Source organism: Saccoglossus kowalevskii, chromosome 21 (genome assembly GCF_978046115.1).
Source record: "Saccoglossus kowalevskii chromosome 21, keSacKowa6.1, whole genome shotgun sequence".
Lineage (NCBI taxonomy): Eukaryota > Metazoa > Hemichordata > Enteropneusta > Harrimaniidae > Saccoglossus > Saccoglossus kowalevskii.
In genome coordinates, this window is record NC_140661.1 from 21380994 (window position 1) to 21396883 (window position 15890).

Below are 15890 nucleotides of genomic sequence, written 5' to 3' on the forward strand. Positions count from 1 at the left end.
ATTTGATGCCATGGATACACTTTCTTTATGAGAATCCATGTCGGGATGACTAGTTGTATTTTTTGAAGTTTGTTGTGACACTTAATTTGTTTTATTTTGGAGAAAAAACGTACATGTGACCGACTCATTACGAATTTCATGTTACTCCGTTCATTTTCGTAAGAATCTGTTGAGATGGATGGCTCGTACTCATACTTCTCGTATTTTCGTCTTTGCAGCATTTGAATCTTCGACTTTGCCGATCCCGAAGTCTTTGTAGGTCGCCAGCGAGGTAATTATGACTTTGACAACCATTTCTGAAATATGGCTAGCTTTATGTGAATATTTCAATCAAATTCCTGTCAAGCTTCACGTATAGTGTACAAAGATTGCGTCATTTCTAATTTTGCTCATTTGCCTTGTAATTTACACTTATGACTTTGTATTTTCATGTATTTCAGTTTTTACGTTCTTTCCGCTTTTATATTATGAACACTGCAGTTTGTTTTGACTACCAGTGAACGTGTTGTGGAAATAGATTGACTTTTCTGTTAATTTGTCCTCGCCAATTTCGGAATATCAGTATACAGAAACTTGTGTCAGGCTCTTTTATTAGAAGAGCTTCGGCGGTCACAAAAAGGGTAAATTGTTTAAGGTAAGGGGGGGACATTGTTTTTCTAATATTTGTTTTAAACACATTAAAACATTTCTTTAAACTTCAATGAATCACTATAGGTAATTAAAAAATCTAAATTACATTAAGATGCTATTCAAATGGATGTTTGAAAAAAATAAACAAACTAGAACTGCCGTGGTTTTGCTTAATGTTTGTCTTAGATAGGTTTAGATGCAGTGTATATTTGAATGTTCACTGTGTCTTGTCAAATGCACTTGAACAATAGTTACAAGTATATAGAATGTGTGAGACAGTTAATGAGATCTAATATATACATACGTTAAAAGATGATATAATTCATTGTATTTCTAAGGATATGTACCTGCCAAGCAAAAACACTCTCTGTCTTCCTACATTTATATTATGTGTTCGGCGGAGGTCGTCAGCCCATTGTTTAAAGAATGAATAACCTTCATTTGTGTTTTGTATTGTAAGGGGGCGGAAATTTGTCACTTAGTAGTTTATATGAACTAATGGTATAAATGAGTAAGTGCTATTTTCTGAGCTAGTTATTTTGTAGATTATACTTCCTCAAAATATGCAAATTGAAGGCTTATGTCGGAATGTGGTGTTATCATATACTTGTATAATGTCGAAAGATTCCAATATGTTAAAGCAGATTTCAGTCCATCTTCACACTGTTTTATTCGTTCCGTAGTTGGTTGAGTGTTAATACATCGCTGGACGTTCATATATATTTATCGATAAATATGTCAATAATGTCTATTGGGATGAAAAATGTAAATTGGTGTAGTGGAATATTTATTTTACCTGCCATTGGTGTTATTAGCATTACTTACTAAATCGTCACTGTCATGATCACTGCCAACACTAACATTTCTGTTTATCGCCATGACATAATTTTAGGAGGTTATTAGGAAGATACCTCAAAGTATGAACGAAGACAGTACAGCAGTATCGACCGACGCCTTTTGTCTGAGTGCATACTTGAGGTATCCTCTCTGGTGGGAGCCATGTTTGTTTTTATTATTAGACACGTAATCATCCCATATTTGGGATTCGCATTTCCTTACATGGTAGGATGAAAATGCCCCGTAAAATACCGCAAAATTACGACACGCTGTAACATATTGCTTATGGTGACAGGTGTATAATAATATCATAGGACAAGACATTAATAGGTGAATCTGCACAAACTGAATGTGGATTTTCATAGACGTACAACGCCCATCTTTCTTTTCTCACTTGTCACAGCCACTAGCCGCTAAGCGAATCATCTTATTCCAATAGTGCATGAAGTTTCCCACCTACCCAGACATTTTACAAGTCATAGAATTATGGAGATGTATTCATCAACATTGTATTACACGTCACATCTTCTTTTATTTTGAGGGCTAGATATTCAATATTTATTTTGTAAAATGCAAAATAAAAACAAACGTGCAGAAATCATACACAGCATATTCGAAGAAGTATTATAGAAAATAAAATATATAGTAAAAACAGTGAAATAAATTTTAAAAAATGCAATGGAATGAATTAAAAGATAAATTGAGAACACCTTATTTAGAATAGAGGAATAGTGTAGCAAAATAATTTAAATTTGCCATATATGCCTTCATTGCTAAACGAGCTTGTTACATTTACCATTGACTTCTGGAGGTAAAGGTTTTACATACTATACGAATTTGATATTTTGATAAGAAACTGTGCATCGCTCATAAATCAAACTGTACGCGTACACAGTATGATAAACAACATAACAGGTGGTTGCAAGCTGCCTGCAGACATGTTGTATTTATACCGATTACGTTTTCCCTGATCACAGCTCATCTTTGTCGCATCTGTAGATATTGTTCGACAGATTTCAATTTTGCTAGAAGAACCGTGCAACGATGGCGGAAGATCCAGTAGATGCGGTTATAAAACGAGAACGATGTTGAAGAAATGTCACTGGAAATATGTTTCCACTTGACTGACATCAGCACTCATATGTTCACATTTATTGAATTAACCTATATTCTCATAATCACTCATCTCGCTTAGCTTTCCCCAATTAAAAAAATAAATAATTAAAAAGTGCAATAATAAAATGAATGACAAATAAATAAATACAGGAATAAAAAAAAACATTCTAATTGGCGATTTTTATTGTTGCGCTGATTTTTTCTATCATTTTTGATAGCTGTACACAATGAACCTATATCGTGATTTAGAATACATGTTGAAAGTTTGAAAGGCAATCTTATTCCGTCCCAAATTGTCAAAAGAATTATAGTTACACCAAAACAGTGCGGAGTCACGGTATACTAAATAATTTGTATACCTGGTTTCATTGCAAAACGGGCTAGTTACATTTATTATTGTTGGAGGTAAATGTTTTAAGTAATAAATGAGTTAGATATTTTCAGATGTGTGACATTTAACTGCATATCGAAATATAAATCAAACAGTGCACACACATATTGTGGTAAACAACACATCAGCTGTATGCAGATATATTGTATTTATACCGATGCTGTTTTCCCTGATCGCAACTCAACTTTGTCGCATCTGTTGTTGATGTTTCTCAAAGGATTTCAATTTTGCTAGTCGACCGGAATCGTGCATACATTTTTTGGCTTGGTTTACTATTATAAGAGCATTACCATATATTTTTACCCAAAATGACAACAACTTTGCTTAAAATAGAGAATAAGTGATATCACGACGGAAAGAACAAATCTGACAGAGATCCGCTTAGGGTAGAGATGCAGGTTCATGGGCACTCAGAGTGAATTTTTTTTTTGCTTTTTCTTACCCAGACAGTCTTGGCTAGACAGTGTTAAAATTTCGGAGCATTGTTATTGTCGTAACATACTCAAAAATCAATTTTAAAATATAGGGAACCGAGGCACGCGTATGTGATTAAAAGTCCTGAAAGTTTGTTTGCGTTGCGTTGATGTTATATGCAAATGATTGCTGGTCTCAGTTACGGAGCAGCCGGTGTGCGATTTCCTGTCCTGCCTCTCTGTTTACTTACCCCAAGCGCGATCAACTAGCAAACTACACAAACAGACAAGACGTAGACGCTTCCAGCATGCAAGCAGAATTTTTTTCATTCATTTTCATAGGAGGTAGCGTCGATAGGGCGTTTTAATTTTCGCGCAAAACAAGACCACAATTTCTTTTGTTTTCTTGGTGCATAGATTTCAAGCTTTTTCGCATTGTGGGCGAAACTAAAAAAATTTTCCAACCATTTTTACTCCAACGGCATTTTAACACTGAAGTAAACATTTTTCGTTTCGCTGTAACGATTATCGTGCTGATAGAATTGCGATGCAATTGACAAACAACACAGCTGTTGCTGTCAGCGATAACTAACTTTTCAGTGTCAAAATACACAAACATAAAATGCTCGGTTAATTAAAAATAAAATAATGCACCGGTAGCGATGTCGCAAACTACGTTGTATGGCCGTGATCGGCGACCTCTGGTACCAAGGAACTCTATGAATGAGGTATTTCCAGTGGTCAGGGTTTATTAATTTGCATCGACCTGTGTCGTCTGTAGTTGAATGAAACCTGCATCGATTTACAATAGTTCTCTTTCCAATGTGACTTTATTTCGAATTTGTTTCACCGGCGTTTGCGAATAGTCGTTGTGTATTAAAATATTAGGGTCCATTTCAACCTGGTCGTCTAACCTCTCACTGTCCACGGCAACTGCGTCATACAAAGTATTTTTTAAAGGTTTGAGGGAAGGTAAATTTAGACTCAATCCACCCAATGGCGATCGCTATGTTTATATAACTGTATGAATATCTCATCGGCTTTACGTAATCCATTGTGTCCCTCCCTCAGTGGAATTGATAACACAACGCTATGACAGTTTTCACGCAAGGTTGAGACTTCGCGGACGATTTTTCGTCAGTTTCCCTCGAATTGTAAATATTTTTATTTTATTTTTTACCTGACGATTTAACATCAGCAAATTACGGTGTATGGTGTATTTCTAGGAATTTCTGTTACACATATGAAGCGAATGGTTCGTTTTAAAACTTTTTTTTACAAAATGGCGATTATCTCAGTTTCATTTTTTACTCAAAATTTCAACTTTAAAACTTTTAGACGGTTCATTTGTTTTCAATGACATTTTCAGGGGTCATTATTCAGGTATATCCTGATTAAATGACTTCGTTTTGGTTTCACTGTCTTCACTGGAACAGAAAAAATAGAGCTGCCAATTAGCAGCTCTGTTAACTGTGAACGATTTATAAAATGCGAATGTTTCAAAGAGCACTGTGTAAAAACTTTTCAATGGAAACACTAAATAAGCCATTATGTTCCTAGTAAACAGAAGTTTTAAATAAGTGTTTTTAAATTAAAATCAGGATATGCATTCAAAAGTTAAATAGTTTTAAGTGCACTTTCACCTAAAGTGCATGATTTTAACCCAAAATCAACACCACATAATATGGTATCATAGTACATTATTGTAAACCATAAAACTCGAAAGTTTAAATTAAGCTATTTCAAATGATATATAACTTGATGGGTAAAAAGTATATTTTACTCATGTAATTACAGTAATTAGAGCCAATTAGAAATATAGTCTCCCAACCTGCATCTCTACCTTATGGTAATATTTGTTACCATAAGTGAACTAATCGGCAAAAATAGAATGATAATGATATCGTCACGAAATAAACACATCAGACGAAAGCTTACCCAAACTACGCGACTACCAGTATCGAGCTGGTATATTTTAAAAAGAATTTACAAATGTAATTGTTGACAGATAACGGACAGTCACCTATATTAATATAGGTGACTGTCCGTTATCTGTCGTCAATTACATTATCGTCCGATTTGTTTATTTCGTGACGATATTATTATCATTTTATTTTTGTCGATCATTTCACTTATGGTAACAAATATTACCTTAAGCGGATCTCTGTCAGATTTGTTTCTTTCGCCGTGATATCACTTATTCTCTATTTTAAGCGAAATTGTTGTCATTTTGGGTGAAAAAATATGTTAATGTACTTATAATAGTAAACCAAGCCAAAAAATGTATGTACGGTTCCGGTCGACTAGCAAAATTTGAATCCTTTCACAAATATCAACAACAGATGCGACAAAGTTGAGTTGCGATCAGGGAAAACGGCATCCGTATAAATACAATATATCTGCACACAGCTGATGTGTTGTTTACCACAATATGTATGTGCACTGTTTGATTTATATTTCGATATGCAGTTAAATGTCACACTTTTGAAAATATCTAACTCATTTATTATTTAAAACATTTACCTCCAACAATAATAATAGTAACTAGCCCGTTTTGCATTGAAACCAGACATACGAATTATTTAGTATTCCGTGACTACACAATCGATGTAGCGATAATTCTTTTGACACAATGCGGGACGGAATATGATTGTCTTTGAAACTGAGAAAAAAATGTATTCTAAATCACGATATATGATTCTAATAATACATATCGTCTTAATGTCCAAAAAGAACTATTGATGTGTCGGTTCATACATTAATCACATTGGTAATTCATTATTATATTTTACCATGCAAGACGGAGAATCTGTTAACGGTCCCTGTTAGTGTGTACCCAATGTGAGTGTATAATTTTTAAGGTGTATAGTGCAATGAAATTATAGTTATGACATTTTTTGATGCGCTATGTATCACCTCTGACGTAACGTTTTATAAATTGCATGTATATAAAGAATATATATGAAACACGCAATTTGCATAATACGTACGTACAGCTATCAAAAATGATAGGCAAAAGTCAGCGCAAGAAAAAATCGCTAATTAGAATGTTTACTAAAGATTTTTTTATTCCTGTATTTATTTGTCATTCTTTTTATTTTTGCGCTTTTTATTTATTTATTTTTTCAATTGATGAATAAACTAAGCGAGATTGTTTGATGAGTGATTATGAGAGTATAGGTTAATTCAATAAATATGAACATATGAGTGATGATGTCAGTCAAGTGGAAACATATTTCCCGTGCATTTTTTCAACATCGTTCTAGTTTAATAACCGCATCTACTGGATCTTCCGCCATCGTTGTACGAAAAATTGAAAAATTGCAATCTGTCGAACAATATCAACATATGCGACATAGGTGAGTTGTAATCAAGGAAAACGTAATCGGTATAAATACAAAATGTCTACAGGCAGCTTGCAACCACCTGTGTACGCGTACAGTTTGATTTATGACTGATCCGCAGTTTCTTTTGAAAATATAAAACTCATTTAATATGTAAAACCCTTACTTCCAGCAGTCAATGGTAAATGCAACAAGCTCGTTTAGCAATGAAGGCATATATGGCAAATTTAATTTATTTTGCCTCGCTATTCCTCTATTCTGAATAAGGTGTTCTCAATTTATCTTTTAATTCATTCCATTGCATTTTTTAAAATTTATTTCACTGTTTTTACTATATATTTCATTTTCTATGATACTTCTTCGAATATGCTGTGTATGATTTCTGCACGTTTGTTTTTATTTTGTATTTTACAAAACAAATATCGAATATCTAGCTCTCAAAATAAACGAAGATGTGATATCTATAAATACCGCCCTTATCTGCATAGTTCTAAGACTAATATGATGTCTGGGTAGCTGGGAAACTTTGTGCACTATTGGAATAAGATGACTGTCCATCAACACTAAAATGCAAGTGTAAGTGGCTATGACAAGTGAGAAAAGAAAGATGGGTGTGGTGTCGTCCATGAAAATCCAAAGTCAGTTTGTAGAGATTCACATATTAATGTCTTGTCCTAAGATATTATTATACGTCTGTCACCGTAACGCCATACGTTACAGCGTGCCGTAATTTTGTGTTATTTTACGGGGTATTTTCATCCTACCATATAAGAAATGCCAATCCTAAATATGGAATGATTACGCGTGTAACCGTCCTCTAATAATAAAAACAGACACGACTCCCACTGTACTGTCTTCGTGCATACTGTGAGGTATCCTCCTAATAACCTCATATTATGTCATGGCGATAAACATAAGTGTTGGCAGTGATCATGACAGTGACGATTTAGTAAGTAATGCTAATGCAGTTTGAAAGAAAGATTCCACTACACCAATTTACAACTAAATTCAATTGAACTGACATTGTGGGTTTCCACAAGTTTAATTTAAATACTACATAATATACCAAACTCTGTAGGCTAATAGATATGTTAAAGTTTGTTTCTCCATACATCACGAGAAACAAATCCACCGAAGGTAGATACAACGGTTTTCGAATCATTGATATTGAATATTGATATTTTGAGTAGGCAATTTGATTAATTTATTTCAACGTATCAGGGAAATGTACATGGTCGGCAAATATTGAAAACAAAATCTGAGAAAAAAAAAACAATTATTGAAGATGCCGATTCATATCGTCGCAGTGAAAGGAAGATGGATTTATTTGGCGTACATATAGAAATGCATGGAGACTTATTTTCATTCAATCTTGACAAAATGTTTGTACCATAACATATACAGTATTAAAAGCAATCCGTAGCACAAAATAATAAGTACAAATGTTGTGTATGAATATTGTTTTACCTAGTAGTGTGCATTGCTCTATGTTCTCGATTATCCACCATTCCCAGCCGTCGTCGCGTAAAGAATGAAACTGAGCATGCGTGAATTAAATCACTTGCATGTCCACTATTTTATTTGGCCAATTGAAATTCTTACAAATGGAGGGATTATACAAACGCGCGTCAGCAAAAAATAATCTTTAAAATCGAACGAGCGGATCTAATCTACCAGTTGCACAATTGCTCTTGGCATAACATTTGAAGAGTATTGCAGCGAATACATCAACGATGTTCTGTTTATTATTAAACTTTGCTGTTATCAGTCTGACGCTAGCAGCACGGCATGAGATAGGTTCACTCTTTAATTAATCTACGATGTATTGTGTATGTTCACCTATCACTACTATTGCCACGTTACCAGCATTATTTCGGTTTTATACCATCCTTCCTCGACTAGACAGCACAACTCCTAGTGACTTTAGAAGTATGCGTTCACCAATTGTAATCTTACATTATTAAAATATATGGTTTTAACTTGTATTTAGATTATTACTTTGTGGACACGTAATGACATGATACAAACCAAACAATAACATTAAGCAAATTAGAACAATTCATTTTACGTACACGTTGATTTGTGACATCAAAAGTGTGAACCATTTCTGTAGATTTTATTTTGTTCATTTGATATGTTCTAAACGTAATTTAAAATTTACATTTACACCACTAAATGAACGACTGCAGTCCTTTTTACACCCAATATTTGAATTGATTTCATAATTGGGGATGATAGCATAACATAATGAAATTGAATTTCAGCATTTTCAAATAAATTTGTTTCTAATACAAGTATTATTGCTGAGCAAACTATTTTAAACGGTAAAACGTACAATGTCTTTGCCAAACACGCAAATATATAAATTAATGCAAACACCATTGTTCAGATCAAACAAACGTTTTACCATTTTCATGTCTTAATGTTGTGTTGGTTAATTTTCACATAAATTATTGCATCGCCAATGGAGAATTGAATGATGAGAAGTTGAAACGACACAGAATTACAATGGTCACTTGCGATTAACATCTAACACTTATTCTCTTTTTTTGTATACAGAGACTGGTTGAGCAGAGGAGTAAGTACACCCTCTTAGTTAGCAAACCACTGGCAGTGCCATATCGTGTTTAAATGTACTGAACATGTTGTGCATAGTAATGGAGAATACAACGTTTTCAATGCTTCAATTTAGGCTGTCGTGTTCTATCGTGTGATATTCATATTAATACTTTTACTCTATCACTTTGTATCAAGACAGATGTATTGGTTATATATAATACAATCAGAAATACTATCAAAATTTTCAGCAGCTACACCGAATATGTACCCTTATTGTTGTCAATTGATATAAATTTATCGGTATGTTATTAACCATTAACCATGTTTGTTGCAGGTCCCACGAGTATATATAAAGTTGTGGAAGACCTAATAACCTGGTATGAAGGTAAAGATAGATGTGAAGCTATGGGCTGTATACTAGCAGAACCCAAATCTGAACAAGAATTCAACGCTATAAAGGCTGTATTACCACCAGGTATAGATATGTCGTAATTGAAGCAAGAATAACCGCTGCGATTTAAGGTTTTTAATGATGAAATTTATTTACCAGTTTGTTACGTTGTACTTGTATCCCATTAATTGCTATTTTTTTTATTTTCATTTCATTAGGTTGGTTTTGGATCGGGATAACCGAACAGAACCATAAAGAGCGATACACTTACTACACAGACGACCAAGATATTGTATATAATAGTGTGGTGGTAACAACAGCTTCCGAAAACTACAACTGTGTTGACATGTAGTAAGTAATCTTAATGTCACCTAAAATATGGAGCGGTCATAGTTAAGAATAATGCTGACAAATCATTGTTTGGAGTGACTGTTTGTTTTGTTTCTATATATATTACTCAATAACTGAGAGACCACGAAATATGGTATGGTGATTTATTGTGGCTTATGCAGTCTTTCATGAACGTATATTTGTAGTAGTGACAATTTCGTATGGTATGCATATGGTTGTGATGCTCAAGACGATGGTGCAATCTGCGAGTGTGAGTATAGTGTTTGATCTGTCTCCATAATAATCAGATGTAATATATTAGTGGCAACCCAACCCTTTGCCAAATAAACCATTTCTGTAACATACAATTGATTGATTTATGTTATGAATGAACATATCATTTTCAAAAAACCTATATTTGTTTTCCACTTGTGTTTCACTTGTGTCATGTACAGAAGCAGAAAACTTATACATAACGTGTGTGTTAATGTTTTTATTAGGCCGTCCTCCTGGAGTGAGCGGTGATCCTCATATGAGGACATTTGATGGGCGCGCTTATACATTCCAAGGCACATGCTGGTACACTCTGTTCAAGGACTGCACCGACAAGTCTCGTTTTGAAGTCACAACTAAGTTTGAACCAAGAGAAGATAGTACACCAGACCAAGTTAGAACAAGAGCTACTGCATTCAATATAACTGTTGGAAATCAATACGCGATCGTTCATGGACTGGATGTTACTACAGTGAGTTGTCAATATGTAGCACTGTGATGTTTCAAACAAAATTCAATTTAATTTTTTTTATGAATTTAGCGATCATAAAATGATACTGAATAATTATTCAATCAACAGGGACGTACAGGTGGACAGGTGACTGGCTCAAAATTTATAACAATCCAGGAAGAGGATAAGAATATTAAACTGCACTTCACTTCGAAAGACACGACATTCACTTTTAATTGGACTCTGAGAAAGCATGTATTGGATGTATCCTACAATGGCTCTTTTTACAAGGGGAAGCTATGCGGTCTGATGGGTATGTCATGAATTTGTTTTTGCGTATCTGTTAACCGACTTAATTAACTGATTATTAGCGAATTGCTGTGTTATGTCTGTCATCGTGTAGGCCTATTTGAAATTTTGGACGGAACTTGGCTCAGTGATTTGGAACTAATTACCAGATAGCTTTTTAGACTACTCATTCTGACAGTTGGTATCCGTAGTTATTAATGTAGTGAACGATTAATCAAAAGATATGACGTATTCAGTACTTAGTGTGATTGGCTTTATGATTGAAGGTTACGCCCTAGAGTCTTTTACTGTTTTGTAATTGGTTAGAGTTGTGAAAATGAATAAAGAGAGTTTGAGTTGGTCTTGGCGAATACTCCACGACAGACGCAGTCCTGGGCAGCCGAGAGTCTTGGGGCGAGCTTTGACGCAGTCCAGTCTTGGGCGAGTCTTGGTTCAGCCTTGTGAGAGTCTTGGGGACTTTTCCCCAGGGCGCTGTGTCTTATAGAGTGCTCCAAAAGATCGACTAAGACGAGAGTTGAAACGTATTTCGTTGTGTGTGCCTTATTTGACTATAAAGTATAAGTGACATTGCCGATCCCGTACCTCAAGGGGACGAGATATAGAGACGAGACGAGTTTCCCCCCCTGACACGTGTGGAGAACCTCGAGAAAGAAGATTTTACCCCTGATAGGTAATGCAGATGGTGATACTCGCAATGACTTCCAAAATCCAGATGGTAGCATTGCCAAAGACGTTCTTGAATTTGGTGACAGCTGGAAAGTGAATGGCAAAAAGTAAGTTTTTTGTATATTTCTGTATATTAAATAAAGTGAATGCTCCACGAACATTTATTAAACATTATTTTGAGATATTACAAAGATAATTTTTATTTCACTATTCTGACAATTCATGAAGTTAATCCATTTTTGTTATTCTCGTGTTATAGGTGTTTCTAGGAATTCCACAACTGACGAAAAGACAAGCATGGTTACAGCCCGATTAGTTTTTAGAAATCTATATTTTTCGGCATTTTCTGGTGATGGTTATATGTGAAATACACAACAATTCAGATACTTCGAATCGAAGTTAGGCAGTGTGGGTATTATAACTAATGGCATTATAACACGTGGTTGATCACATTCTTCGGGAAATTAGTAGATAAGTAAAACACATATTGCTCAGCAAGCTTAGTTCAATAAAAAGATGTAGAAATGCACACGTTTGAGTTTCAATATGTTGAAACTACGTTGGTTTGTATTTAGTGTCAACAATCACTATTAGACATTTAGCAATTGCAAGTTGATGGTTTCCACATAATGCTTGGTATGCAACAGTCATATGACAACAATCCACTGATCATTCGAAAAGCACGCCAAATAATCTTTTTGTATCCCAGCAAAAAAACGTCAAATGGAATCAACACCTTTGTGTATCCTCCGAGTGGACGCAGCATTCCAACTACAAACCGCAAGTCTGACTATCAGACAGTATGTACTTCATTATTGTCGATAAGTGTTAACTCACACTGTTTCTGGTGATACTATTCACATCATGCCATTCCGAACCTCCTTCCCAAATGCTATCAGAGCACGATTTTGACACTTCATGTTCTCATGTGTCAGCCATCATTTATCCTTCACCTCATAGCCAAATTGTTTCTCCACACAAGTGACACTCATGTTAAATGAAATCATATTTGTGAGTGTTATTGTATTTACCCCAAACTTATATCTGGCAAAACAACTTTCGATTGAAATTATTGTCTTAAGACAATACATTCTATGGAGATTGTGCAGCGATACACAATAACTTAAACTATAAGTTTGCCTTTCAAGTCTCCCCAATGCAAGAATCGTGTAAACATGGGTTACTTATTCTCTCCTTTTTATTTTGCGACTTTTCTGTAATAAATCGCATCTATTTCTCCTTTTAACTTCATTATATCGCTTGTTAACACGACTGCATATCTGCCTCATCTGGTGGTTCAGTAGTGGGGCATGAAACCACCGATAGTATTTAGATATTTTGAACGTCCTTGTAATTATAATTAATCGATATGTCAATCAGAACATAGTATACAATCATAGACAATATTTAACACAGACATATCATTATGATGGAAGGGTTTATAAGAACAGCAGCATCTGTTGCATCGTTATTTAACGATTTGTTGCACCAGTGTGATGCTGTATGCAATATTCTATAACCTAGAAGCTAGTAAATATCGTGTATTTTGTCATTTTATTTTTGTTTGAGTATAATCTCAGCAGAATATCAATGTTGAGATTCTTCCATTTTTACAGGTCGTCATATAAATTGAAAGTTCTAAACATTAAGCCAATTCTAAAACACTGGTACTGTAGAAATATTGGGAGTTGACATCGCTGGTACACTCTCTAAATGGGTGTATGGTAATATATCGCGCCCCCTAGCGACGAAACACAAACCATTGTAAAACATTACATCACAAAAGTAGCTACAACACTGAGATTGAATAATATGACAATAATAGTGGCACGTAATTTCTGTAAGTATCGATATGGTTGGTGACCTGAAAATCCAATAAGTCGCGCCCTCTACTACGAGACTCTTCATATCTTTATTGAAAAACATTTTTTGTTTGTTTTCAGCTTGTTCTGGAGTCGAACAAGTGTTTTACATGGGAGTGCAAAACAATTTGAAGAATCCAGTGCAGAGGTTGAAGACGCATTTTCACCAATATATGTGGAAGGCTTGTTAACATTGAGATGCATCAAGATTATACACTGATATTATTAAACTAGTATGTTTTCCCACTCTGGGAAGATTTGCTGTCATTTTATGCAGTGGCACATTTCTGTAATCTGCGTCTCGTGACCATCTACCAAAAATGTGCCACCACATAAGAAGGGTTGAACGAGCCTCTGCATAATTAATAACTGATAAATAAAGATAATATGGTTTTTAAAAACAACATGGAAAAGTGCTCTTAGAAATAGATGTTCTGGCATAAATATTTGTCATGTATTTCAGTTATGTTTACAATTGAACCAACTAGGATATAGGGACTTATTTTCATGAAATTTGAATATGTACTGTCTGACTACCGTACAAAATTCACAAATTCCTGGCTAGCTTCAGTGTGTCAGGTTTCATGACATATTCCAGTTAGATTGATACAATTAATCAAATAGACAAACAGAAGCTTGCTGGGACTAAATGGATAGCAAGCTGGCCAGTGTATACTTCCAGTATTCAAATCTACTTGTTCAATTTAACAAATAGGGTTTTGGTGACCAGTGAGTCGTAATTAACTTGCCTTCACTAATATGCTTAACTTGTGAGAATAGTGTCTCAACAGCACTGCCATTGGATCTTTAAACAGATATATATATATATTTCATGCGTCATTGATAAAACGTACCATATACCAGATCTCTCGGTAAATCCTATGTTGACAAGATGTGTATGCGTCTGGTGAAAGTGTGGCTGTCGCCGTGCGAAGTAAACTTTTGTTTTAGCTATAGAGGGCACCATGCAGGCAGTTTGGATAGTATGTCGTCTTATTGCGCTTGTATACTTACACGTAAAGTAGTTCCTGTGTTTCGTTGAGAGATTTGATGCCACGGATACACTTTCTTTATGAGAATCCATGTCGGGATGACTAGTTGTATTTTTTGAAGTTTGTTGTGACTCTTAATTTGTTTTATTTTGGAGAAAAAACGTACATGTGACCGACTCATTACGAATTTCATGTTACTCCGTTCATTTTCGTAAGAATCTGTTGAGATGGATGGCTCGTACTCATACTTCTCGTATTTTCGTCTTTGCAGCATTTGAATCTTCGACTTTGCCGATCCCGAAATCTTTATAGGTCGCCAGCGAGGTAATTATGACTTTGACAACCATTTCTGAAATATGGCTAGCTTTATGTGAATATTTCAATCAAATTCCTGACAAGCTTCACATATAGTGTACAAAGATTGCGTCATTTCTAATTTTGCTCATTTGCCTTGTAATTTACACTTATGACTTTGTATTTTCATGTATTTCAGTTTTTACGTTCTTTCCACTTTTATATTATGAACACTGCAGTTTGTTTTGACTACCAGTGAACGTGTTGTGGAAATAGATTGACTTTTCTGTTAATTTGTCCTCGCCAATTTCGGAATATCAGTATACAGAAACTTGTGTCAGGCTCTTTTATTAGAAGAGCTTCGGCGGTCACAAAAAGGGTAAATTGTTTAAGGTAAGGGGGGACATTGTTTTTCTAATATTTGTTTTAAACACATTAAAACATTTCTTTAAACTTCAATGAATCACTATAGGTAATTAAAAAATCTAAATTACATTAAGATGCTATTCAAATGGATGTTTGAAAAAAATAAACAAACTAGAACTGCCGTGTTTTTGCTTAATGTTTGTCTTAGATAGGTTTAGATGCAGTGTATATTTGAATGTTCACTGTGTCTTGTCAAATGCACTTGAACAATAGTTACAAGTATATAGAATGTGTGAGACAGTTAATGAGATCTAATATATACATACGTTAAAAGATGATATAATTCATCGTATTTCTAAGGATATGTACCTGCCAAGCAAAAACACTCTCTGTCTTCCTGCATTTATATTATGTGTTCGGCGGAGGTCGTCAGCCCATTGTTTACAGAATGAATAACCTTCATTTATGTTTTGTATTGTAAGGGGGCGGAAATTTGTCACTTAGTAGTTTATATGAACTAATGGTAAAAATGAGTAAGTGCTATTTTCTGAGCTAGTTATTTTGTAGATTATACCTCAAAATATGCAAATTGAAGGCTTTTGTCGGAATGTGGTGTTATCATATACTTGTATAATGTCGAAAGATTCCAATATGTTAAAGCAGATT

The 15890-nt window shown here is 34.6% G+C and overlaps 1 protein-coding gene across 1 annotated transcript; it reads left to right on the top strand.

Moving 5' to 3' along the window:
- Positions 1–6: 6 nt before the first annotated feature.
- LOC102803903 (zonadhesin-like) lies at positions 7–15405 on the top strand. The gene is made up of 8 exons (XM_085494801.1): positions 7–271; positions 9291–9309; positions 9625–9765; positions 9900–10032; positions 10218–10282; positions 10512–10756; positions 10865–11048; positions 13654–15405. Exons 3-8 carry the CDS (start codon positions 9696–9698, stop codon positions 13761–13763), a joined length of 807 nt encoding a protein of 268 aa, XP_085350927.1. The 5' UTR covers positions 7–271; positions 9291–9309; positions 9625–9695; the 3' UTR covers positions 13764–15405.
- Positions 15406–15890: the final 485 nt, after the last annotated feature.